This window comes from Staurois parvus, unplaced genomic scaffold (genome assembly GCF_062004578.1).
Source record: "Staurois parvus isolate SC_StPar_1 unplaced genomic scaffold, SC_StPar_1.0 ptg001181l, whole genome shotgun sequence".
NCBI classification, from domain to species: Eukaryota; Metazoa; Chordata; class Amphibia; order Anura; family Ranidae; genus Staurois; species Staurois parvus.
Window position 1 is genome coordinate 2,387,299 of NW_028318977.1, and position 26,604 is coordinate 2,413,902.

A 26,604-nucleotide genomic window follows, 5' to 3' on the forward strand; every position below is an offset into this window, starting at 1 on the left:
TTATTTAATCAAATCTCTTTTCTTTCTATTTCCTGATAAAAAATCTCTATTGTTCCTCTCTGGTCTCAGGAGGATGATGTAACATTTCGGTAGGAATATACAGCTAAGCAGTCCAGCGCTGGAAGCTAGGATGGTAAATATCTGGACAGCCACGGTGTATTTTCCACTGGTGCTCAAATAGGCCGGTATGAAGGAGATCCAGACAGAACAGAAGACCAGCATGCTGAAGGTGATCAGTTTGGCCTCATTGAAGGTTCCTGGGAGATTCCTTGCCAGAAAAGCCACTAAGAAACTTACCATGGCTAGAAAGCCCATAAACCCCAGAGTCAAGTAGAAAAATTCTTTCTGTCCTTCGTTACATTCAAATGTTATCTTATGGTTTTGAGTGTTCAGTGTTGGAAATGGAGGTGACTCGTGCAGCCATAAGAAACAAATGCTAATCTGAAAAACTAAACAAAATCCTACAACATTGCGAGGGATTGTAGGACCCAGCCATTTCCTCAAGGGACTGTTAAATCTGGTGGCTTTAAAGGCAATGATCACCATGATAGTCTTTGCCAGAACTGAGGAGATGCTGATGGAGAAGGCCACACTGAAGAAGGCTTGTCTCAGGAGACAACTAAAAGTGGAAGGTTGACCAATGAACACCAGACAGCAGAGGAAGCAGAGAATTAGAGACACAAGCAAGGTGTAGCTCAGCTCCCTATTGGTGGCTTTGATGATGGGTGTGTCCTGATATGTAATGAAGATGATTAAGATGCAGAGTGTGATGACTGACAATATAACAACCATTATTGCTAATACAATTCCCAACGGTTCATCGTATGAGAGGAACTCTATCACTTTCGGGATACATCTGTCTCTTTCCTCATTGGACCACTGATCGGAGGGACATATGGTGCATTCAGCAGCATCTATAAAAAATGTAGAGATTATTTTTAAATGGATGATGTCTCTAGTCGCTGTACCTAAAAGGAATAGTCAACTTTGTGCGTAAATAATATCTGTGGGGGTTAATGCAATATGTGTTATTGTTCGGGGTCATTAGGAAAGCTATTTTCTGGATAAACTGTTGTACTTTCTGCCCGAGGTGCGCTGAGTCTTTTACTCTGAAGATAAACCAAGTTACAAAACAATACTCTAATATCAAAGCCAACATCAGAGCAGAAGTATGTTGATCACTGATATCACTGGTTGGTGATGGTTTTTATGTGTCACTTGGATTCCTCACCTACTTACCAGGTAAGGGGCTCCAGGACTTGTGTCTGTTTTCGAAAAATCAACATTTTTGTTTTGTCAGAATCTTAAAAAGTCCTGGTTTGGCTCCTGGAGACCCAAGGCTTTGCAGAGCTTTAAATAAAAAAAAAAATCCTACATCCCTGAATCCACATCTTACCTGGTAGCCAGACATTGTTATTAGTTTCTGCTGTTCACAAGCCTTTATATACAGTATATATGCAAGTTGACTGATGATCAGGACTTGCTCACTCTCTGCTGTGGGAGCCTGCTGCTGGGTGAAAAGGCTCACTGTTGACAGAACACAAAAATAGGTACAAGAGCTGCCTGTTTGTGGTCAGAAACCCTTTAGGAGTACCCTGCTGGCTTGGAACTGACCTGTGTTTAGTTAACGGCTCAGATGATGATGATAATTTGTTTTATGCTATGGAGTTGTTGTACAAAGCTACTGCAGTGGTCTCCAAACTGCGGCCCGCAGGCCAGATGTGGCCCTTTGCTTGCCTTTATCTGACTCTTCAGCACCATATCATTCAATAAGACCAATGATGGGGCACAATTCCTCTTACAGACAATACCTATGGGGCACCATTCCTTCCGCAGACACCAACGATGGGGCACCATTCCTACTTTGAACACCAACATTGGACACTGTTCCTCCCACTGATACCAACAATTAGGCGCTATTTCTTCCAACCAGGGCATTTTTTCAGTGGAAACATGGGGGAATGCAGTTCCGGCATCTACAGCACTGAATATATGTAATGGCAAGGGGTGCTGGGCTATGCTGGAAGGTTCTGGCTGCTGGGAGATCTATTGTCCCTGGAGGGGATCTGTTTTTGCATTGTGGTCTACTGTTACTGGTGGGGGATTTGTTGTTGCTGGAAGTGACCTACTGTTAAGGAAGGGGTCTATTATTTCTGGCTGCTGGAGAGTCTATTGATGCTGGCTGCTGCTGGGAAATCTGTGGCTGCTGTAGGGGTCTATTGTTGTTGGGGTGGTATTTTGTTCCTTGGGGGGTCTATTGCTGATGGCTGCATGGGATCTATTTTAAAGCTTTCCTTGTTATCATTAACAAATTTCATATAAATTACTCTACATAGCACCAAAAAATTATACTTGGCTGGGTATTCTCTATAAGGAGCAGTACTGGGAGGTGGATAGGGGGTGAAACCAAGGGACTGTGCTCGGAGGTGGGTAGAGGGGGAGGAGACCAGAAAATATTCAGAAGGGGGGAGTTCCTGCACCTATTCTCTCTAAAAAAAAGAGGGGTTTCAACAAAACTAATGATGGGGCACTTTTTACTCTGACACCAGAGCATTTTCTATTCCCACTGCCCACAATCTGCCCCCTCTAAAGCCTCAAGGACAGAAAACTTGCCCTTTGTTCATAAAGTTTGGAGACCCCTGCCCTACTGTATTAAAACTGTTTAATTACTGCCTTACTAAATAAAAGTTTTTGCCTGGACTGTTCTTGGGTGCAGGGGCGGACTGACCATTTGGAAACCCGGGCACTGCCCGAGGGCCCGGGGTCAGTAAGGGGCCCCATGAGATGCCCCTGGTACCTTTTTCATAGGCTTTTTTGAGTTTGGGCAAGGACACAGGGGCCCCATGATCCCCTATTGCCCGGAAGCCCAATGAGTTGTTAGTCCGCCCCTGCTTGGGTGTACCTATCTCATGCATTGTTCACCGCTGCCACTACCAGTTGAGTTTGCCCATCTTACCACATCAACCTAGTAATTGTGCCTCCTCTCTTTCTATCCCAGTGTAGGCCTCTGGAACATTTGAGGGCTTCCTAAACATAATGCTGTTTTAAGGTTCCCTACTCTAAAACTGACTTTATGTGCTTAAAGATGCATGTAAGATGTAGGATGTGTACTACATGAAACACTCTTTTCTAAAGGGAGAAATCAGTCACTACCAATCAGATGCAGGAGACGTAGATATTTAGAAGACACCTTGGTCAAAATTTTCATATTAGCTAAAAATATCAGAATTGTTTTGTTAAGAAATTATTACTTGTCCACTTTAACAGGAATGGTCCTATAAAAAAGAGGATGTAACCAAGCTTTTTTAAAGTGATATTAAAGGCATTTTTTTTAAAATAACTAACATGTCTATACTTACCTGCTATGTGCAGTGGTTTTTCACAGAGCAACCCTGATCCTCCTCTTTTCAGGTCCCACGCCTGTGCTCCTTTCCCCTCCCTCCTGCTGAGTGCCCCCAGAGGGGAGTACCCAAGCAGGCTTGCCTCTGAGCTGCTGCTCTGCATGTCCATTTACACACAGAGCCATGGCTCGACTCTGCCCCCTCTCTCTCCTCATTGGCTCACTGGCTGTGATTGTGATCTCAGCCAATTAGGAGGGAGAATCCCTGGAGAGTTAAGACTCTGGTGCACATTGCTGGATCGCGATGGGGCTCAGCTAAGTATTGGGGGCTGGGGGGGGACTGCCACACACAAAAGGTTTTTTACATTTATGCATATAAAGCATGAAGGTAAAACATCTTGAGCCTTTACAACCACTTGAAGGTGTTTCAATATCTTATACCCTTCTCTTCCTTCTCCTGTAGAAGTGAATAAATCAGGCCAACTGTTTTGGATTTGCCATGCAGGACAGTTCAATCTCTTGGCTCTCTGTCCTGCTATAGTTGTGTCCTGGTCTATGTCCTGGGAATCATAGAATCAGCTTTATTTGAGCTACTGCAAATTTTGCAACATATCAGTATGGATGTTACACCACTTCCTCAAACGCAATCTTTCTAAAACTGAGCATGTAATATTTCTTCCTCCCCGATCCGCTCATGACTTTACCATTGAGGTCAACAGCAAAACCAATGGTCCCTTCCCATATGCCAGGGTGCTAGGCATAATCCTAGACTCTGCCCTCTCCTGCAGCCCCCACATCCAATCACCGGCTAAATCTTGCCGCCTTAACCTCCATAACATTCCCAGAATTTGCTCCTTCCTGAATAATGAAACCACAAAACAACTTATTCACTCCTTGGTTATATCCTGTCTTCTTTACTGCAAATCCCTCAAAACTGATCTACCCCTATACAGACTATCCCCCCTTCTGTCTATTATGAATGTTGCTGCTAGACTACTACACCTTACCAACCGATCAGTGACTGCTGCCCCTCTATGCAATCTCTTCACTGGCTTCCACTAGCCTAATGTATAAAATTCAAAATACTTACCATAACATACAAGGCCATCCACAACATCGCCCCCAGCTACATCACCAACCTCATCTCTGCTCCTCCCAAGACCTCCTTCTCTCTAGTCCCTTGTTACCTCCTCCCATGCTTGCTGCCAAGACTTTTCCAGAGCCTCTCCCATCCTCTGGAATTCCCTGCCCCAGTATGTCCGGTACGTCTTACCCTGTCCACCTTTAGGCATACAGTGAAAACTCATTTATTCAGGGAAGCCTACCCCACCTCCACCTCCACCTAAGAACTGTACTTGAGTCACCTCCATCAGATCATCTCCTGCAGTTATTACCTTTTTGTACCACCTCCCCCTTCCTTTGGATTGTAAGCTCCACGAGCAGGGCCCTCCTATTATTTCTGTATTGAACTGTATTGTAATTGTACTGTCCCCCTTTATATTGTAAAGCGCTGCGTAAACTGTTGGCGCTATATAAATCCTGTATAATAATGTAATAATAATAATAATGACTACAAGAGGCAATAATTGTAGGGATACGTGGATATTTAAAGCCAGGGTGTGACGGGAGTGACATCGGGTGGGGCGCCCATGAAACAAAGCCCCCTTTGGAGGGGTGGGGAGACCCCTGTCTCAGATGCCCATATCCCTCTTATGTGTAAGTCACCCTGTGTCTCTTAGGGGCACAGGGAGACTAATGGATGCTGCGAATGCGGTTGGAATTACTTCCAATGTGACAGTAATATTTATCAGCCATAGGAAGACTATTCCTGGTTGTTGATTCAAACTAGACATGTAAATTGAAGGAGCAGGACCTTCTGCTCTTTAGTGAGATCCTAATTCATTCAACCATTGTCTAGGTGTGAACTCCCATTCACCTTTTGTTTGATCAGCCAGCTAGCTAACCTAATTGACTTACTGTTTAGTCTATTTCTATTTCTAAGTCTATTTCTGTATTTTTTTCTATTTTATTTATTTATTTCTATTTTTCTATTTTATTTGTATTTTATTTCCGTATATAGCTGCGTTTGCATATTATCATGTGATCAGTCTCAGTGTGTATTGTATAAAAAGCCTGTTTGGTGTTACGTGATTGCATCCCATTGTTCTATTGTGTGTCTTGCTTGGGAGCAAACTATTATGGAATGTATGTGTTTGTGTATTGGCTTGGTGGGGGGTGTCTGCTGATGTGTTTCTTGTTGCTAGATTTGGTTTGTTCCGCCCTGTGTCCTTATGCAGGGAGGTGGGTTGTTCCCTTGAATGCTTATATCTTGTGTCTGTGTTAAAATAAAGCAGTCTATTTCATAGTTTAATACAAAACTGGTGTCGTCTAGTTTTGTATGGTCAGCGGTGGTGTCCGTGGATCTGTGTTCGGACAGGGAAGCGGGAGTCTAACGGAAATACCCTAGTGCACTCAGGGTCTGGTTCCATTACACAGGGCTTAGGTGTGACCGGTCTATAGATTGGGCATGATAGGCCCCCTTAATTAGAAGCAGGGTCTGGACAGGACCACACCATTCAGTGGGAATGATTTGGCCACTCCCACCCAGAAAGTGGATGGATAAAAATGTGGACTGTGGGCAGGGTTAACAATGTCCCAGGGGCCTGGATGATAAATGAGAAAATATGCTAAGGGTAAGCCAGATAAATTATTATGCGAACAATACAGAGGGAGCCTTTGTCAGATGGGTAATCCTCTCCCTCCTTTTTTTTAACAAGAAGTCTGAACTTATTAAAAATATGGATCTTAGTTTTTTTATACATTCCAGGGATGGATGTGTAGGACATGCAGTGTATGAAAGTTGATGCAATGTTTCCCAAAGTGTGGGATGTATGGCAATGGTGTGACAATAGTTGGTACAAGGCAAAGCTTAAATGTACACTCATCGGCCACTTTATTAGATCCACCTTGCTAGTGCTAAGAAAATCTCCAAACCATTACACCACCAGCCTGAACCATTGATACAAGGCAGGATGGATCCATGCTTTCATGTTGTTTCTGCCAAATTTTGACCCTACCATTTGAATGTTGCAGCAACCAGTCTGTCCATTCTGCTCTGACCTCTGACATCAGCAAGGCATTTTCCTCCATACAACTGCCGCTTACTGGATATTTTCTCTTTTTTGGACCATTCTCTGGAGATGGTTGTGCGTGAAAATCCCAGTAGATCAGCAGTTTTTGAAATACACAGACTCTTCTGTCTGGCACCAACAACCATGCCATGATCAAAGTCACTTAAATCCTTTTTCCCCATTCTGATGCTCGAATTGAACTTCAGCGTGTCGTCTTCACCACGTCTACATGTCTAAATGTATTGAGTTGCTGCCATGTGATTGTCTGATTAGCAATTTGTGTTACCAAGCAATTGAACAGGTGGGCCTAATAAAGTGGCCGGTGAGTGTATATAGATGAGAGCCTCAAAGGGTGCTCAGCTACCAGCAGTAACAGTAGATATAGTACGATGACTAGTCATTATCAAACTGATTGTCCCAAACCTAAAGTAGAATGATACTTTGATTTGTGAACTTTTCCAAATGCCAATTAAACTTTGCCTGAAACTTGTCTTTGATATTTCTCATGTATCCAGGCCAGGGGTGGACTGACAACTCATGGGGATCATGGGGCCCCTGTGTCCTTGCCCAAACTGAAAAAAGCCTATGAAAAAGGCACCAGTGGCATCTCATGGTGCCCCCTACTGACCCCGGGCCCTCGGGCAGTCCCCAAGTTTCCAAATGGTCAGTCCGCCCCTGATCCAGGCCATGGTATATCTAGTAGAACATAGTCTTAGTCTTTTTTTTTTTGATTGTTGAACAAATCTCACCAACCATCCAAATGACTTCTGGTCTTCAACATTACAAACCAAGTCCAGTTGATGGTATCTAACTACAGTTGGCTTAACCTGATACATTCATAGATCATCTTCGGTGGATACTAAAAGATGCAGCAGATTAAACCAACTACCAGACATCTAATTAGAGGACATGAAGCTCTGCCATATGATACCTGTGTGATTGGTCATCTCTCCCTCAGAACAGGGAACACAGTCATAGCAGCAGATGGGTCTTCCTTTCAGAGGGGCTTTCCTGTAACCTGGCTGACAGCTGTTACTGCAGACAGAGATCGGCACCTGCTGGGGAGAAAATATTGTCATTATGGTATATCGGAGAGTAGAAGCCATTGTAGAAGTGCCATGCACTACATAACCCTCTTTTTAAACTTGAGGAACCCCTAAAATAATTTTCAGGTCTCAGAGAACCCTTAATAAAACCAATTTGTTTGGGGGCCAATGGAAGAAAATGACGCTTGGATTGGTGATCAGTAGGAAAAATGCAACCTTGGATCTATGGAGGTAATATCGAACGAGAGGACAATCAATCACAGCTCAATGAACCCCTTGTAACCTCTGGAATAACGCTAGGGTTCCATGGCCTCTCTGCACTGGTTCATGAATCTGATATGTGATCCAGCTCTTTTGGGTAGGGGGCGCCTGTGCGTGACCACCATCCGGCTTTGCTGTGATTAGTTACAGCACAAGCCAATAAGTTGGTCCTGGCCAATGATTGATGGCCGGGACCCATCTATCGGCGAAGCTGATGACAAGACACAGATCTGTGATGGTATTTGACACACAGCTCTGTCCTGACAGTGGGGATGTGCTAGATTTTGACTCCCTGCAAAGCAGGTAATAAAAACTGGCACATCCCTTAGTAAAATCAGCACACAGTAAACACACCAAGCACTGTAAGGCATATAGTTACCCATTGAGTGCCCCTAGATGTTAACTCCTTCCCAGCCAGTGTCATTAGTACAGTGTTAGTGTATATTATTAGATCTCTGTATTAGTGTCACTGGAGATGTCTGTGGCAGTTAGTTAGTTCCCACAAAGTGTCAGTTAGTGCCAGATTGCCCGCTATAAGTCCCTGATTGCCACTATTACAGTATAAAAAATAATACATACAAATTCCAGTATCTATATCATAGTTTGTAGATGATATAACTTTCATGCAACCAATCAATATACACTTATTGGGATTTTTTTTTTACCAAAGACATGTAGCAAAATACATTTTGGCCAAAAATGTTTTAAAGAAATTTAATTTTTTTATTTTTTTTATTGGATATGTTTTATAGCAGAAAAAATAAAATGTTTGGTATTATTCAAAATTTTTGGTTTTTTGTTTATATTGTAAAAACACAAGAGTGATCAAATACCATATAGAGGAATCCATCTCTCCATGTTCCTCCTGCAGCTGCTGAATGCCTGCTTCTCCTCCTCCACCTCCTGCAGACATTCAGCAGCTGCAAGAGGAACATGGTGAGATGGATTCCTCTATATGCAGTAACCCTGCTCCTCCTATTCAGTCCTTCAGGGGGTCTCACGGGCCCCTTGTAGCATGGGGTCAGGTTTCAATTGAAACCCCTGTGACCCATGTAGCTATGCCCCTGATCAAACTAATCAATATACGGTTATTTGGTTTTTATTACCGAAAATATGTAGCAGAATGCATATTGGCCTGAAGCTATGAAGCATTTTTATTTTTTTTTATTGGATATGTTTTATAGCAGAAAGTAGAAATCACAAAAAATAAAAAAACTCAGTGGTCGTAAAATACCACCAAAAGAAAGCTCTATTTGTGTGAAAAAAATTATATACCTTTTGTTTTCATTGCATGACTGCACAATCACCATTTAAAGTAACTCAGTGCTGAACTGCAAAAAAAGGCCTGATCATGAAGAGGGTAAAACCTTATGAAACTCAAACGGTTAAAGGCTTACCAGTAGGTATGAATAAACAAGCAGTGTTTACTACCGCTTTAAGGTCACCAAAGGTGACTCAGATATTGGTAGATACCTAATGAAATTTCAACTAGTGGGACAGTAAAAACAGGCTACTGAGTGGGGGTTTTACAGACCCCCAACCGCTCCCCTTAAGCTGAAAAGGCTTTTCTTTGTGGCATAGCAAAAATAATACCTCCAGTTGACTTTGTTGGGCAGTACTTTGTGCCTCATTCAAGTAAATGGGGTCAAACCTCAACTATGAGCCAAAGACTAGGACTGGTAATGCCTTTCAAGACCCCGATTTGGCCTGATGAAAAAGAAAAGATGAGAATTTGGGAGGTTGTAGTGTCATCCACTCCTGTACTGTCGCAAATTATGCTGGATTTATGTCAGATCAGTAGGTATTTTTCTATAGCGTAAAGTACATTTTTCTGTACTTCCAGCATTTTTATATAACATGAGGAAATGTGTGTGTTTTGGAAAAATATACTTCCGATTGCACAGTGGTAATAAAAATCTGGTAGGACAGGATATGATCATTTGATCACTGCGGCAGTTAATCACAGTGATCATATGATCAGGAAACCCAAGAAATGCCCCTAGTATTTACAGCTCTTCAAGGACCAGTGGGAAGCCAACAGAAAGCCTACAGCAAGAGGGTGGGAATAGGTAAAGCTTTACACTCACCAGACACTTTAATAGGTACATCTGCTCAATTGCTTGGTAACACAAACTGCTAATCAGCCAATCGCATGGCAGCAACTCATTCAGGGGCGTATTTACCACAAGGCAAGCAAGGCACTTGCCTAGGGTGGCATTTATCAAGGGGGCAGCACCTCCCCCCAGAAGTAGGGATGAAAGAAGGGACAGACATGAGCACTGTGGGAACCAAGTGGGACCAGAGAGAGACTGCTTGATGGTGTATGTAGAGCCTGACTTTTGTTCCCAGGGATGTCTGGAGCTGTGGAGATGAGTGAGGGTAGTGGAAGGCTCTTCCAGTTGGGGGGCAGGGGTGGTGTTGTCAATGTCAGGCTCACTCCATGGGAGGGGGAAGGGGGGTTGTGTTGGTCAGTGTCCGTGGGGGCAGACGATGTTTGTGTTGCCTAGGGCTGAACAAAACCTAAATACACCACTGAACTCATTGCATTTAGGCATGTAGATGTGGTGAAGATGACTTGCTGAAGTTCAGACCAAGCATTAGAATGGGGAAGAAAGGGGATTTAAGTGACTTTAAACTTGGTATGGTTGTTGATGCCAGACGGGCTGGTCTGAGTATTTAAAAAAACGCTAGTGTACTAGGATTTTCATGCACAACCATCTCTAGGGTTTACAGAAAATGGTCTGAAAAAGAGAAAATATCCAGCGAGTGGCAGTTGTCTTGTTGATGTCAGAGGAGAATGGGCAGACTGGTTTGAGATGATAGAAAGGCAACAGTAACTCGAGTCAATAGAGACCAAAATCCCTGAGGAATATTTCCAACCAGGGGCGGACTGACCATTTGGAAACTCGGGCACTGCCCGAGGGCCTGGGGTCAGTAGGGGGCCCCATGAGATGCCCCTGGTACCTTTTTCATAGGCTTTTTTGAGTTTGGGCAAGGACACAGGGGCTCCATGATCGCCTATTGCCCGGGGGCCCCATGAGTTGTCAGTCCGCCCCTGTTTCCAACACCTTTTTTAATCTATGCCACAAAGAATTAAGGCTGTTCTGAAGGCCAAAGGGGGTCCAACAAGCTACTACCAAGTTGCATCTAATAAAGTGGCAGTTGAGTGCATGTCTAAATGGGAAAATCCATTATTAGCAAACACTCTCTTTGCCCTGAAATAAGTTTCTTAGTCAGTGTTATCTGATATTGTCTCTGTTTCTCCTCATCATATTTGCCATAAAGGCATATCAAATGGTCCTGGTGTTGAACAGGCAGCCCAGAGGTTCCATGCAAATCTTTCTGGCCTCTCACTATGACTTCTGGGAAAATCTATTTTGTAGTATTTCTCCTCTTTTCTCATTTTATTTATTGGATCCCACAATGTTGAAGACATAAAGAAAATTAGAAACCAAAAAATTCAGCATGTATCGCGGATTGATTACCTGCACAAAGTAATCATTCCACAGGATGGCGCCAATGTTCAGACTGATCTTCTCCCTCGGGGGTTTGGCCTCAGGGTCAATCCTTCCTACTTTCACCACGCTGAAGCTGTCATTGAGGATCTGAATGTTCATGATGTCATATAATGCCGGGATGTCCCCCTCAGAATTAAACTTCATCACTTCCCCAAACTTGGCTTGGAAATTGGTTTTCTTGAGGTAACGGAGCACCTGAGGTATTTTGGAATACCAAATATTTCAGAACATGAGCTTTATGACAACTGTATTATGCTAAATAAAAATACTAAAGTGTCAACTCCACCAAAAGCTGTGTTTTTTAATCTTTTATTTTATTATAGTTACACCTAACAAAAATCTAAATAATCAGAAAATAAAAAAAATACTTAAAGGATAAGTCAGTTTTTGTGGCCATTGTGGCCATCACCAGAATGTATTTTTATTCTTCTTTTTTACAAATTAGTGAGTTTTTCTGTCTTTACCCCGAATCCCATTCCTTGTCTCCATTTCTTTCCCAGTCTCCTTTACATTTTACATTATGGAAAATCCATCAAGAGTGTGTGATGTCATCACTTGACCAGACCAACTAGATGGGTTTGAGAAGTATAGTGTTTTCATCACAAAGTACCCATCTGTCAAGTGTGTGACATCATCGCTTGACAAGACCAACTAGTAAGCTTTGGGAAATATAGTGGAAGGGGGTTTTACCACAAAGTCCCCATCCATCAAGTATGTGACACCATCATTTGACTAGACCAACTAGATGGTTTTGAGAAGTATGGAGGAGGATGGATTTCATTACAAAGTTTCCATTCATCGAGTGTGTGACATCATCACTGGACTAGACCAACTAGATGGCTTTAAGAAGTATAGAAGAGGGGGGATTTCCCAGAAAAGTTTCTATCCATTGAGTGTGTGAAATCATCACTTGACTAGAACAACTAGAAAAATAGAGAAAAATAATGGAGGGGAAATGATTGGTAAAATCCCCATCCATCGAGTGCATGACATCATTACTTGACTATAGCAACTAGATTAATTTGTAAAATATGGTGGAGGGGGGATTTCACCATGAAGTCCCCATCCATCGAATGAACACCATCACTTAACTAGACCAACTAGATGGCTTTGAGAAGTATGGTGGAGAGAGATTTGTGACAAAGTGTCCATTCATTAAGTGTGTGGCATCATCAATTGACTACACCAACTAGATGGCTTTGGGAAGTATGGTGGAGGGTGGGATTTCACAACAAAGTTCTCTATCATTGAGTGTGTGACATCGACACTTGACTAGACCAACTAGAAGGCTTTGGAAAATATGGTAGAGGGGAGATTTCTTCACAAAGTCCCCATGCATCGAGTATGTAACAACATTTTTTGAATAGACCAACTAGATGGCTTTAAGAAGTATGGAGGAGGGGGGATTTCACACCAAAGTTTCTATCCATTGAGTGTGTGAAATCACTTGACTAGACCACCTAGATGGGTTTGAGTAGAATGGTGGAGGGGGGAATTCATGAAGAAATCCCCATCCATTGAGTGTGTGACATAATTACTTGACTAGAGCAACTAGATTGAATTGGAGAATATGGTGGAGCTAGGATTTCACCACAAAGTCCCCATCCATTGAGTGTGTGACACCATCACTTAAGTAGACCAACTAGATGCCTTTGAGAAATATGTGGGAGGGGGGGATTTCACAACAAAGTATCTACTTATCGAGTGTGGGAAATCATCACTTGTCTAGACCAACTAGATGGCTTTGAGACATATGATGGAGGTGGGATTCATGAAAACGTGCCCATTCATCAAGTGTGTGACATCATCACTCGACTACTCCAACTAGATGGCTTTGGGAAATATGGTGGAGGGTGGGATTTCACCACAAACTCTCCAACCATTGAGTGTGTCACATTGTAACTTGACTAGTCTAACTAAAAGGCTTTGTAAAGTATGGTGGAGAGGGGATTTTACCATAAAGTCCCCATCCATTGAGTGTGTGACATTGTCACTTGAATAGACCAACTAGAAGGTTTTGGGAAGTATGGGGGAAGGGTTATTTCCCCACAAAGTCCCCATCCATTGAGTATGTGACACCATCATTTGACTACACTAACTAAATGGTTTTGAGAAGTATAAAGGAGGGGGATTTCACAACAAAGTATCTATCTATCTATCTATCTATCTATCTATCTATCTATCTATCTATCGAGTGTGACTTCATCACTTACTGTAACTAATCCAACTAGATGGTTTTGAGAAGTGTGGAAGAGGGGGGATTTCACAGCAGAGTTTCTATCCATCAAGTGTGTGACATCATCACTTGGCTAGACCAACTAGAAGGCTTTGAGAAGTATGGAGGAGGGAGGATTTCACAGCAAAGTTTCTATCCATTGAGTGTGTGACATAATTACTTGACTAGACCAACTAGAAGGCTTTTGGAAGTATGGTGGAGAGTGAGATTTCACCAAAAAATTCCCCAAAAATCAAGTGTGTGACATTGTCACTTGACTAGACGAAGTAGAAGACTTTGGGAAGTATGGCGGAGGGGGGGATTCACAAACCACTGAGTGTGCAACGTCGTCACTTGACTACACTAACTAGGAGGCTTTGGGAAGTATGATGGAGGGGGGGTTTCATCACAAAATTCCCATCCATCGGGTGTGTGGCATCATGATTTGATTAGACCAGCTAGAAGGCTTTGGGAAGTATGGTGGAGTGGGGATTTCACAACAAAGTCCCAAAGAGGAGTGTCAAATGTCAACAAGCTTTCAAGACAGAAATATTGGTTTTGGGTGGAGATATCCACTGATACTAGAGATGGTTGGTCTAGGAATATTCTATTGCCTATTGAATATTCTATTAATTTTTGAGTATTTTATTCAGAAACTCATGGTGGTGTTACCCATGCCTTTAGGATGCATTGGAGACTGGGGCCAAGGCAGGTTATTTTTTTCTGGTGATATGTTTGTTTACAAATGGCTTTTGTGTTGTGGGGGACAGAGGGCTGTCAAAAAAGCAGACCTTCCTTTTGCCATTCAATCACATTTTGCAGTAAATGCATCATGGATACACATGCCTTTTACCAACATGTAGTCCTACCCTATTGCCTAATTGCATTGGTGCCAGCTTACTAAGGAAACATTTAGGAGTTGGCAAGATCCAAAGTATGGCTGCAGAAACTTGCGCTTTACCAACTTTTCTGGTTGGTGGCTGTAGTAACAGAATATCCTCATGATTATCTAATGTATATACAACTGCACTGCTTGCAAAGGAGATTCTATGATTCTTATGAATGTTGCTAAGATGGACTTACCATCCTGAAGCAGCCTGTGCATTTTACAGGCCCCTTTGACTCCTATGAGGTTTGCACAGTTCTTTGGACCATATGAGGCACATCTATACGATTTACAGGACTATGCATTATATGTGAAAGTATCCATGACCCATGATAGACATGTGGGAACATTGAGGTCATTCAGTGATATATGTTGGATTGCTTCAATACGTGTATCCATTGCTGATGGATCCAGAGTCATTTATGATTAATGGGACTGTGCATTAGATGTAGAAGTAAGTATGGCCAATGAAAGTTATATGGGTGTATTGAGGTTGTTCTTGGATATATGTTGGAGTGGGGCGATACAAGTATTCATTTCTGATGAATCCAGAGTCAATTATGATTAACGGGAATGTGCATTAGATGTAGAAGTAAGCATGACCCGTGAAAGTTATATGGATGCATTGAGGTTTTTCTTGGATATATGTTGGAGTGGGCAGATACAAGTATACATTTTTGATGAATCCAAAGTCAATTATGATTAACGGGAATGTGCATTAGATGTAGAAGCAAGCATGGCCAATGAAAGTTATATGGGTGTATTGAGGTTGTTCTTGGATATATGTTGGAGTGGGGCGATACAAGTATACATTTCTGATGAATCCAGAGTCAATTATGATTAACGGGAATGTGCATTAGATGTAGAAGTAAGCATGATCCGTGAAAGTTATATGGATGCATTGAGGTTTTTCTTGGATATATGTTGGTTTGGGCAGATACAAGTATACATTTTTGATGAATCCAAAGTCAATTATGATTAACGGGAATGTGCATTAGATGTAGAAGTAAGCATGACCCGTGAAAGTTATATGGATGCATTGAGGTTTTTCTTGGATATATGTTGGTTTGGGCAGATACAAGTATACATTTTTGATGAATCCAAAGTCAATTATGATTAACGGGAATGTGCATTAGATGTAGAAGCAAGCATGGCCAATGAAAGTTATATGGGTGTATTGAGGTTGTTCTTGGATATATGTTGGAGTGGGGCGATACAAGTATACATTTCTGATGAATCCAGAGTCAATTATGATTAACGGGAATGTGCATTAGATGTAGAAGTAAGCATGATCCGTGAAAGTTATATGGATGCATTGAGGTTTTTCTTGGATATATGTTGGTTTGGGCAGATACAAGTATACATTTCTGATGAATCCAAAGTCAATTACGATTAACGGGAATGTGCATTAGATGTAGAAGCATGATCCCTGAAAGATATACAGGTGCATTGAATTTTTTTTTATATATATGCTGGATTGCTACAGTACATGTATTCACTACCAATGAATCCTAAGTCAATTGTGATTAAAGGGACTGTATATTATATAAAGAAGTAAGCGTGATCCGTGAAAGACATTGGGTGCATTGAGATTACTCTTTGATATATGTTGGATTTCTGCAATATATGTATCTACTGCCTATGAATCCTACATAAATAAGGATTAAAGGGACTGTGCATTGTACATGAAAGCAAACATGATCCATGAAAGCTGTATTGGTGCATGGAGGTCATTCTTTGACATATGTTGGATGGCTACCATACATATACTAATTGTTGACAAGTCCCAACTCAATTATGATTGACCAGGTTGTGCATTGAATGTGCAAGGATGCATGATCCATGGAAGATATATGAGTGCATTGAGGTCAATCTGTGATATGCTGCATTTATACAATACACGTGCCTACTGCCTATAAATTTAAAGTCAGACATTCTTACTGGCTTCATACAGCATACCAAATACATCTGGCATGTATGCTATAAGCACTTTTCATGAGGTTTTGGCCAAATACTTATCTACTCTGCAGCTCCCGCCTTGGAACTTGGCATAGTTTTGATGATTTGTACATAGATCTTTGGTTTATGTTTATTATATTCATTGTTGCTTGGATATATACAACCAAAATAAATGTTGTGGCATACTGTATGTGGCAAGAATACATAGTTACATAGTTAGTCTGGCTGAAAAAAAGTCAAAAGTCCATCCAGTTCAACCATAAAAAAAAATATATATAATCCTACACCGACAGTTGTTCCAGAGGAAGGCAAAAAAAACCCCAGCAAAGCATGATCCAATTTGCTCCTGCAAGGGAAAAAATTCCTTCCTGATCCCTTGAGAGGCAATCGGATATTCCCTGGATCAAATTTACCTATAAATGTTATATCCAGTTATATTCTGTGTATCCAAGCGTTCTGTTCCAGTTACTTTGCCATTTCTATTTCTTTTCTTTTTTAGAACAGGGCCCTGGTGTAGGTTTTAACTTTGTTGTGTATAATATATATTGAATAAAAAGTACGTTTTTATATTTACCTTTATACTTATAGCCTTATAGATTATTGATAGAACTTTATTTAAAGTGTTACTAAACCCCGGACCCTGCATTCACTATATCTGGTCTCCCCGGACCCCGCATTTACTATATCTGGTCTCCCCGGACCCTGCATTCACTATATCTGGTCTCCCCGGACCCTGCATTCACTATATGCACTCTCCCTGGACCCTGAATTCACTATATCCGGTCTCCCCGGACCCTGCATTCACTATATCCGCTCTCCCAGGACCCTGCATTCACTATATCCGATCTCCCCGGACCCTGCATTCACTATATCTGGTCTCCCCAGACCCTGCATTCACTATATCCGCTCTCCCCAGACCCTGCATCCACTATATCTGGTCTTCCAGGACCCTGCATTCACTATATCTGGTCTCCCCAGACCCTGCATTCACTGTATCTGGTCTCCCCGGACCGTGCATTCACTATATCCGCTTTCCCAGGACCCTGCATTCATTATATCTGGTCTCCCCGGACCCTGCATTCACTATATCCGGTCTCCCCAGACCCCGCATTCACTATATCTGGTCTCCCCAGACCCTGCATTCACTGCGTCTGGTCTCCCAGGATCCTGCATTCACTATATCCGGTCTCCCCCCCGGACCCTGCATTCACTATATCCGGTCTCCCCCCCGGACCCTGCATTCACTATATCCGGTCTCCCCCCCGGACCCTGCATTCACTATATCCGGTCTCCTCGGACCCTGCATTCACTATGTCTGGTCTCCCAGGACCCTGCATTCACTATATCCAGTCTCCTCGGACTCTGCATTCACTATATCCGGTCTCCCCAGACCCTGCATTCACTATATCTGGTCTCCCCAGACCCTGCATTCACTATATCTGGTCTCCCCAGAGCCTGCATTCACTATATCTGCTCTCCCCGGACCCTGCATTTACTATATCCGGTCTCGCCGGACCCTGCATTCACTATATCTGCTCTCCCCGGACCCTGCATTCACTATATCTGGTCTCCCAGGACCCTGCATTCACTATATCTGGTCTCCCCGGACTGTGCATTCACTATATCTGGTCTCCCCGGACCCTGCATTCACTATATCTGGTCTCCCCGGAGCCTGCATTTACTATATCTGGTCTCCCCGGACCCTGCATTCACTATATCTGGTCTCCCCGGACCCTGCATTCACTATATCCAGTCTCCCTGGACCCTGCAGTCACTATATTTGGTCTCTCCGGACCTTGCATTCACTATATCCGCTCTCCCCGGACCCCGCATTCACTATATCTGGTCTCCCCGGACCCTGCATTCACTATATCTGGTCTCCCCGGACCCTGCATTCACTATATCTGGTCTCCCCGGACCCTGCATTCACTATATCTGGTCTCCCCGGACCTTACATTCACTATATCTGGTCTCCCAGATCTCTGCATTCACTATATCTGGTCTCCCACAGTACACAGAACATGGGAAAGAAATTATGTTTATTAAATATAAACTGCTAAATACCTTTTCTCATCAGCAGTATATAGCACTCTTGTGACTTCTATCAGTGTCTTAGCTTAGCACGTTAAAGCTTGTAGGAGGAGTTTTCATTTTACTCTAGGAGGATGCAGGACCCCTGACCTCTGCCTGGACAGTGCTAATTGGCCCTGTGCTGATCACATGCACTCTCCCAAGAAAAAGAAAAAAAAAACCTCTAGCAATACACACCATTCTGAGCATGTGCAGAGTGACTCCACACAATATGACTTATCAGGAAACAAGAGGGGGGCACTGGAAGAAGGGGGGGATCAGAGAAGTCAGGATCAAACAGAGTTTTTACACAATGCAGAGGATTAACCTCTGAGGTTCCACAGTAAGTATAACAAGCATGCTTTACTGTATATAATGTAGTGTATAATATATAATGTGTAATGCATACAGACTGATTTTACTGTTGTGGGTTTAGTAACACTTTAAGTGGACTACATGAACTATTTGCTAAGTTTGGTTCAGTCTAACTTTTCTCAATATACTAAGGCCTCATGCACACAGGATGTTGTGCTAATTCTCCTAGATGCATTTCAAGAGCTTGTAGTATTGGTATTGGTTGTATATTGTCTTTTCCTTCTATATACAATAAAAGTCGCAATCTAGATATTAAAATGTCATACATAGTCACGCACCTTCCAGGGTTGAGCATCATTAATATGTGAGCACACTCTATGATTGAAATATCCCTCGGATACAGTTGGACAGTCAAGTAGTGAATGCAGAGCATGGGCGTAGGCATATACTGCCAGGTAAGCATGATAAGTCAAGCTGAGATCATTTGTCTCAAATAATTGAACAATCTTGCTTTTGAGCCCTTCTTGTCCAGTGCAGGCCACACCATCTAGTTCTCCATCAAGCCAGTGGCAGCTGAAAGCTTTCTCCCAGAACAGCGTAATGAAGGGGTAGGTTGAGCTGACATTTGGGTGAAGGTTTAGGAGGAACTCCTCAAACCCTGGCATAGAGGCAGTACTGGCAACCAGTCCAATTGTCCCATTTAGAACCTTCCAGGCTTTCTTGGAGAAAAGTCCAGGGGTGATTATAAAGGAAGCTGAAGTGATGAAAATTTTCCCAGTTACTCCTTCATCAAACATGACATCTAGCAGGGCCTTCGCATGGACCTCTGGGCTATGGAGAACGATCACATTGACGGAGCTTCTTTTAATGACATCCACCACTCTCTTGATCTGCTGGGATGAATACCTCACATGTATTTTCTCCAGAAAAGCAACACAGCCTCCATTTCTCTCAATTCCAGCTTGTATAATATGGGCACCCTGCTGCCCCACATCATTGTCCACCACTAACATACCAACCCAAGTCCAACCAAACTGCCCAACCAGCTGGATGAGAGCAATGTTCTGAAAGAGATTGCTGGGCATGGTGCGGAAAAAGGACGGAAAATTAATTTTATTGCTTAAGGATGACAGTGTCGCCCCATGACTGATCTGGAAAGGGAACAAGGTACATATCTTCACTTGGTTGATTTTGGCATGAGGATACTTACAAGTGATCATCATTCTAAATATGTGAGGCTTTCAGTTCAAATTTAAGGCTCCAAAACAACCAAAAAGTAATTTTTAAAATACATCTTTGCATCCTAAAATATTTTCATAAGAGGTGCATCTAACTGTGTGCCAAGGTTTCACTCAGTATTCTTGTTGCTCTACAACAAAATTCAATTACAGGGCAAATCACACACAGACCTTGTTGCTTCCAATGAAAATCGGTTGATGGATTGATCTTATAGATCTGTTTTGAGGTGTCTAAAGACTGACTTGAGCACTAGTTGACTGACAGACCTCCACAGAAATACAATTCTTCAGTAGCACTAAGAAGGTAGCCTTCTTCTCACAAAACTTCCTGCTCTAGTAATCATGTTACCTCCTCCCTTGCTCATCTCTAGGACTTCTCTAGAGCCTCTCTCATCCTCTAGAACTCCCTTCCCCAGTCTATTCCTCTATCCCCTTTACAGTGTCTTGTCCACGGTAGAAGTTCTGGAAGATCTGGCATTTCTGCCAGTACTCTACATGGCCGCAGAGGTACACATCAGCCTCAGTCTGGTGCCAGACGGCCTTTATAAGGAGGCTCATCACTTCCTCTTGTTGCTGGATGATCTCTAGCTCCCCGTGCCCTGTTCCTGTTTCCTGTGATTCTGACTTGTGATTGCCTGTTATCGACTCAGCTTGCTCCTGGACCTGTCTACTCTGATTTACCCCTGATCTGACCTCGGCTTGGCTTACGGATACTCTCTCTCTCTCTCGCTTCTCTGTGAATGACCTCGGCTATCCCATCTGACTACATCCACTCTGATTCCCACCTGGTACCTGACCTTGGCTTGAACCGACTACCCAGTAAACATCCAAATCCCGGAAAGGCTTGCATACCATGCACAGGTGACTCCTGTCTGCTGACCCATCTCCGTACACCAGCTGTGCTTCTGAATGGACCACCAACCAGCACTCCTACAGGCGACCTGTGCAACCTTTGGCCTGACTCCCGCTGTCCCACTCTCAGGGGAGTCCGGAACTTAGCTGCAAGGGAAGCCCTCTCTCCATTGGCCTCCATCACCAGGTACGTGATACCCCTACTCTGTCTACCTTCAGGCAACAAATCCTTGACAACACACATGCTTAGGGAAGCCTATCCTGCCTTCCCCTACAAATTGAATTTTAGTTTCTCCATCAGCTCATCTCCCACAGTTACTACCTTATGTATCTGTTGCTTCTCCATTTAGACTGTAAACTCTCATGAGAAGGACCCTTCTGAATCTCTTCTATTGGATTGGATTGTGACTGTACAACCTCCCTTTTGTAAAAAACTGTTGGCGCTATAATCTTGTAAATTAATGATAATAACATACCTGTGGATAATGAAGGACACCAAGTATTTGAGCAATGGGAATAGATAAGGCAGAAAGCTGTTCACCTACAACCCCGACCATGACTGAAGATGTATGACAATTATAACCAGGAAAGGGATTTTCAATTCCTGACAGCAGGGACAGAACTCCTCTTAAAGCCCGGAGCTCGGACATACAGGAATCCAACAGGCTAAAGCCAAGAGTGATATTAGGCAGTAGGTCCGGAGAATTGTTAACTTCATCTACTGCAAACATGAGTCCCAGAATATCCCGATAGTAACGAATATGGAACCTACACAAGATGAGAGGGAAATATCAGGGAATATATCAGGGAATATAGTATGTATTATGCAAGATGTGCACACCCCCCATGACTTTTTTCAAAAACAAGAGAAGATAGAGAGTAAACTAATACTGTGTACAGAACAGTAAATCTTTATGTGTAGATAACATTCTAGAACACAAGAGACTTAGTGTACAATGTTTACAAAGAAGGTTATTTCTTGAGTCCATCTCCTTTCCTGTTGCAAACTTTATCAATGCACATTCATAAGCATCACTTTGACTTGTGAGCAGAAACTGTTAACAAAGACAAAGAAAGGTCTTCAGGGAATCCGATAACTTTACCTAACCAACCCTTCTCACCTTTATCACTTTCCACCTACCTTCTTCCAAATATGATGCCTATCTTTCTTCTCCCAAGTTCTCACTTCCAGTTAAACTCTTGCCACCATTCAACACTACTTGCAAGACCATGTTGACTATACTACAGTATTTTCTTACTTCCCTTCAATCCCATTATATAGACCTCATCTGCACAACAAGACTTTGCTCCAAGGGGTAAAAAAAAAAATGGAACCATGCTTAGTGTAGATGCTCCTACTACATGGCTATTTTGAGTCTATTACAAACACAACAATATATCTGACTGTCAGGGCCTGGATTTGAACCTGGGACATCTACTACCAGTAGGATTGGAACACCAGCGGGTCACCCTGGGAATGATGCAGGCTCACCTGAGGTGCGAGGTCTAAGTATCCACCGGTCTTCCCCAGAGCTCCTAATGGTGGAGATGGATTTGGCTGCGTGTGAATACCAGGACGCAGTCTCAGGGTCACCCCACCAGGGGAAGGGCAAGCTGGAAACCAATAGCGAATCAAACAGTTCAGGGATAAGAAAAAAACGGAGTCAGTCACAAGCCAAAAGTCGATCACAAAAGATATAGACGGCAGCAGTAAAGATGAGCGGGATATTGGCTGGAAGGCACAATAATCTGGCAAGGAGGAAGTCCAAGGACATGGCTTATATAGGAAGTTCATGGGAGGAGCAAGGAGTTCAAGGTTCAAGAGCAAACAAGACAGGATTATCCAATAGATGAGGCAAAGTGTTGTCCAGCATCTTAGGTAGCTCAGTGAGAAGAGTTACTGCCTGACACAGTAGAAGTCCCAGGTTCAAGTCCAGGCCCTGACACTGACTATGTTAGGAAAAGCCCCTTGTGAGGGTACAAGATTGTGCATTTATTACACTCACCGGTCACTTTGTGAGGTACACCTGTTCAATTGCTTGGTAACACAAATTGCTAATCAGCCAATCATGTGGCAGCAACTCAATGCATTTAGGTATGGTGAAGATGACTTTGCTGAAATTCAAACCAAGAATCATAATGGGGAAGAAAGGGGATTTATGTGACCTTGAATGTGGCATGGTTGTTGGTGCCAGACAGGCTGGTCTGAGTATTTACAAAACTGCTGATCTACTGGGATTTTCATACACAACCATTTCTAGTGTTTACAGAGAATGGTCCAAAAAAGAGAAAGTATCCAGTAAGCGGCAGTTGTGTGGATGAAAATGCCTTGTTGATGTCAGAGGAGAATGGCAGACTGGTTTGAGATGTTAGAAAGGCAACAGTAACTCAAATAACCACTCGTTACAAGTAAGGTACACAGAATATCATCTCTGAATGCACAACATGTCAAACCTTGATGCTGATAGGCTGCAGTAGCAGAAGACAGAAGACAACACTGGGTGCCACTTTTGTCAGCTAAGATCAGGAAACGGAGGCAACAATTTCCACAGGCTCACCAAAATTCAACAATAGAAGATTGGAAAAATGTTGCCTGGTCTCATGAGTCACAATTTCAGCTGCGATATTCAGATGGTAGGGTTAGAATTTGGAGTAAACAACATGAAGCATGAATCCATCCTGCCTTGTATCAACAGTTCATGGATGTGCAGCTGATAAATCTGCAGCAACTGCGTGATGCTGTTATGTCAATATGGACCACAATCTCTGAGGAATGTTTCTACACCTTGTCAAATCTACACTTGTGTTCAAAATAATAGCAGTCAGACATCACTAACCTGATCAATCACTGTTTTTGGTAGAAATGATATTTCTACATGGCAAATAATTTCCTAGCAGGTGTAGTAGAGTAATAGAAATCCAACAGACCCAACAGTCATGACATGCATGCTGCTGATTCTGTGTAATTGAATCACTCATTGAAAGGGGCATGTTCAAAATAATAGCAGTGTGGAGTTCTATTAGTGAGGTCATTCATTCTTTGAAAAACAGGTGGCAATTATTGCCCTTATTTAAGGAAGGAAGGCAGCAAATGTTGTACATGCTGGTTACAGTGCATTTCTCTCTGAAATTCTGAGGAAAATGGGTCGTTCCAGACATTGTTCAGAAGAACAGCGTACCTTGATTAAAAAGTTGATTGGAGAGGGGAAAACATATGAAAAATAGACAAAATGGCGCGGACTCAGCCAACAATCAGCTGCAGGAAGATGAAAGAAGGTGTAAAGTTCCCTGTGAGGACTGTTACAATTAGAAGACACCTATGTGAAGCCAAGCTATCTGCAAGAAGCCCCCGCAAAGTCCCACTGTTGAAAAAAAGACATGTGCTGAAGAGGTTACAATTTGCCAAAGAGCACATTGACTGGCCTAAAGAGAAATGGCGCAACATTTTGTGGACTGATGAAAGTAAGATTGTTCTTTTTGGGTCTAGTGGCCGGAGACAGTTTGTCAGACGACCCCCAAACACTGAATTCAAGCCACAGTACACTGTGAAGACCGTGAAGCATGGTGGTGCAAGCATCATGATATGGGGATGTTTCTCATACTACGGTGTTGGGCCTATTTATCGCATACCAGGGATCATGGATCAGTTTGAATACATCAGAATACTTGAAGAGGTCATGCTGCCTTATGCTGAAGAGGAAATGCCCTTGAAATGGGTGTTCCAACAAGACAACGACCCCAAACACACCAGTAAAAGTGCAACATCTTGGTTCCAGACCAACAAGATTGACGTTATGGAGTGGCCAGCCCAATCCCCGGATCTTCATCCAATAGAAAACTTGTGGGGTGACATCAAAAATGCCGTTTCTGAGGCAAAACCAAGAAATAGAGAAGAACTGTGGAATGTGGTCCAATCATCCTGGGCTGGAATACCTGATCACAGGGGCCAGAAGTTGGGTGACTCCATGCAACACAGATGTACAGCAGTTCTCAGAAACAGTGCGACTACAACCAAATATTCATGAAGTCATTCAAAGGAAAGCAAAATCTTCAAACATTTTTCAGTTTATATAGTGAATGTTTGAGTTTGTAAAGAAAAATACAAACACTGCGATTTTTTTGAACAGTCTAATATTCACTTTTCTTCAATTTTTTTAGAGGAACAACACAAATTTGATCTATTTTTCTTCATGTTTTGATTTGGAATAGAATGTGTCGTGTTCCCAATGCATTTGTGTGGATAGAAATAAAAGCTATTAGAAGGATTTTGAGCTTTATTCACTTTTTTCAACACACTGCTATTATTTTGAACACAACTGTATGCCATGAAGAATTAAGGCAAACCGGAAGGCAAAAGGGGTCCAACCTTGTACTTGCAAGGTGTACCCAATAAAGTGGCTGGTGAATGTATATCAAGAATTAAAACATGTTGACACTGTACATTGGTTTAACTATCAGTGGGTTGTCTCCAGAACTTACCTCATATAGTAGACTGGCAACTTTGTCATACATTTATTTTAGATGGGCACAACAGAAAACAACCTTACAAGCATCAGTTTGGCTTTCAGACAGCTGCCTTTGGAACTTACCCTGTACAAGATACTGGCTTTGGCTCCTCCTGGAAGGCTGGTGGTTGGAAGATGAATCCGGAATGAATCACAAAAATTGCCCCAATCAGAATATCCCCAAATTGTGAGAAGGTATCTTTCGGCCAACCCTGGGGACTGCAATGGGGACTAGACTGCCCCTCACTCAGCCATGACAGGAGGAGAAGGACCTGCATGAGTCCCCTGTTTATGGCCATTGGTGTGATGTTGGTGAACTAGAGTCGGATATTTTTCAGAGTGCACTCAGCCACTCCAACTGGAATATAAGGGGACAAAGGTTACAGTATTATCGGGTTTAAAGGATTATTTCATCTAGATTGCTGAGTGGTACATTTATGAGAGTCAAACCATGTAATGGGTTTCTACTCAAGAATTTGGTGAGAACTCTGTGCTGAGTTACCTGACCTGAACACTTGTTGCAGCCTTTAAAAAGCCTTCAGAAGACTTCTTCATAATATATCACAGCTATATGGTGCGTATTTAAATATCACTGAGCAATAAGACAGCTTCAGTGGCCAGTAATTCACATTTGTGCTACATTATACTAAAAAGCTAAGGAAATTGTGGAGAACCTCTGGGCTGTAGAAGCCGCCTGCCTTGAAACCAGATCACCTACTTACATCAACTTCATTACACGAAGAATGGATAGCAATACCAGTAAGATAACCTCGTGGGCCCAGCACTATCTCTCCACTTTCTTTAATTATCAATGACCAGTAAAGGAACTCTCATTGGATTATGGAATTAGAAAAAAGCAGGACTCAGTAAACAATAAAAACTGGGACATCACTACATTCAAAATATCATAGTCGTCATATATATCCAGTCCTTCTTAATATCCAAACAGTTTGTCAATCCCATCCAAGTCCACAAAACAGGTAAATGTGATATCACCACCTTGTGAGAAACCGTCACCTTCAGCCTCTCACCTTATTAGTAAAACCTACTTATAACTTCGGTCTAATTGCGCTTTTTAACCCTTTTATCCCTGGGTTACGGGTATGGTCTTCCCAATGGGATGCACTGTTTGCTGATTCGGACCATTCACCAGCATAAATATGTAGAAAGATAAACTAACATAGTGGATTCCATATAAAACTCAATTTATTAACCACTTGAGCACCTGAGGATTTACCCCCCTTAATGGCCACGCCTCTTTTTGCTAC

The 26,604-nt window shown here is 42.5% G+C and overlaps 1 protein-coding gene across 1 annotated transcript; it reads right to left on the reverse strand.

Moving 5' to 3' along the window:
* On the reverse strand, window positions 1-25,614 carry LOC149438568 (extracellular calcium-sensing receptor-like). Its single transcript, XM_089659652.1, has 6 exons — window positions 25,421-25,614; window positions 21,308-21,599; window positions 19,080-19,892; window positions 11,264-11,491; window positions 7,403-7,526; window positions 1-914 (listed from the first exon to the last, which is right to left on the reverse strand). Exons 1-6 carry the CDS (start codon window positions 25,612-25,614, stop codon window positions 1-3), a joined length of 2,565 nt encoding a protein of 854 aa, XP_089515778.1.
* Between the last annotated feature and the right edge of the window lie 990 nt (window positions 25,615-26,604).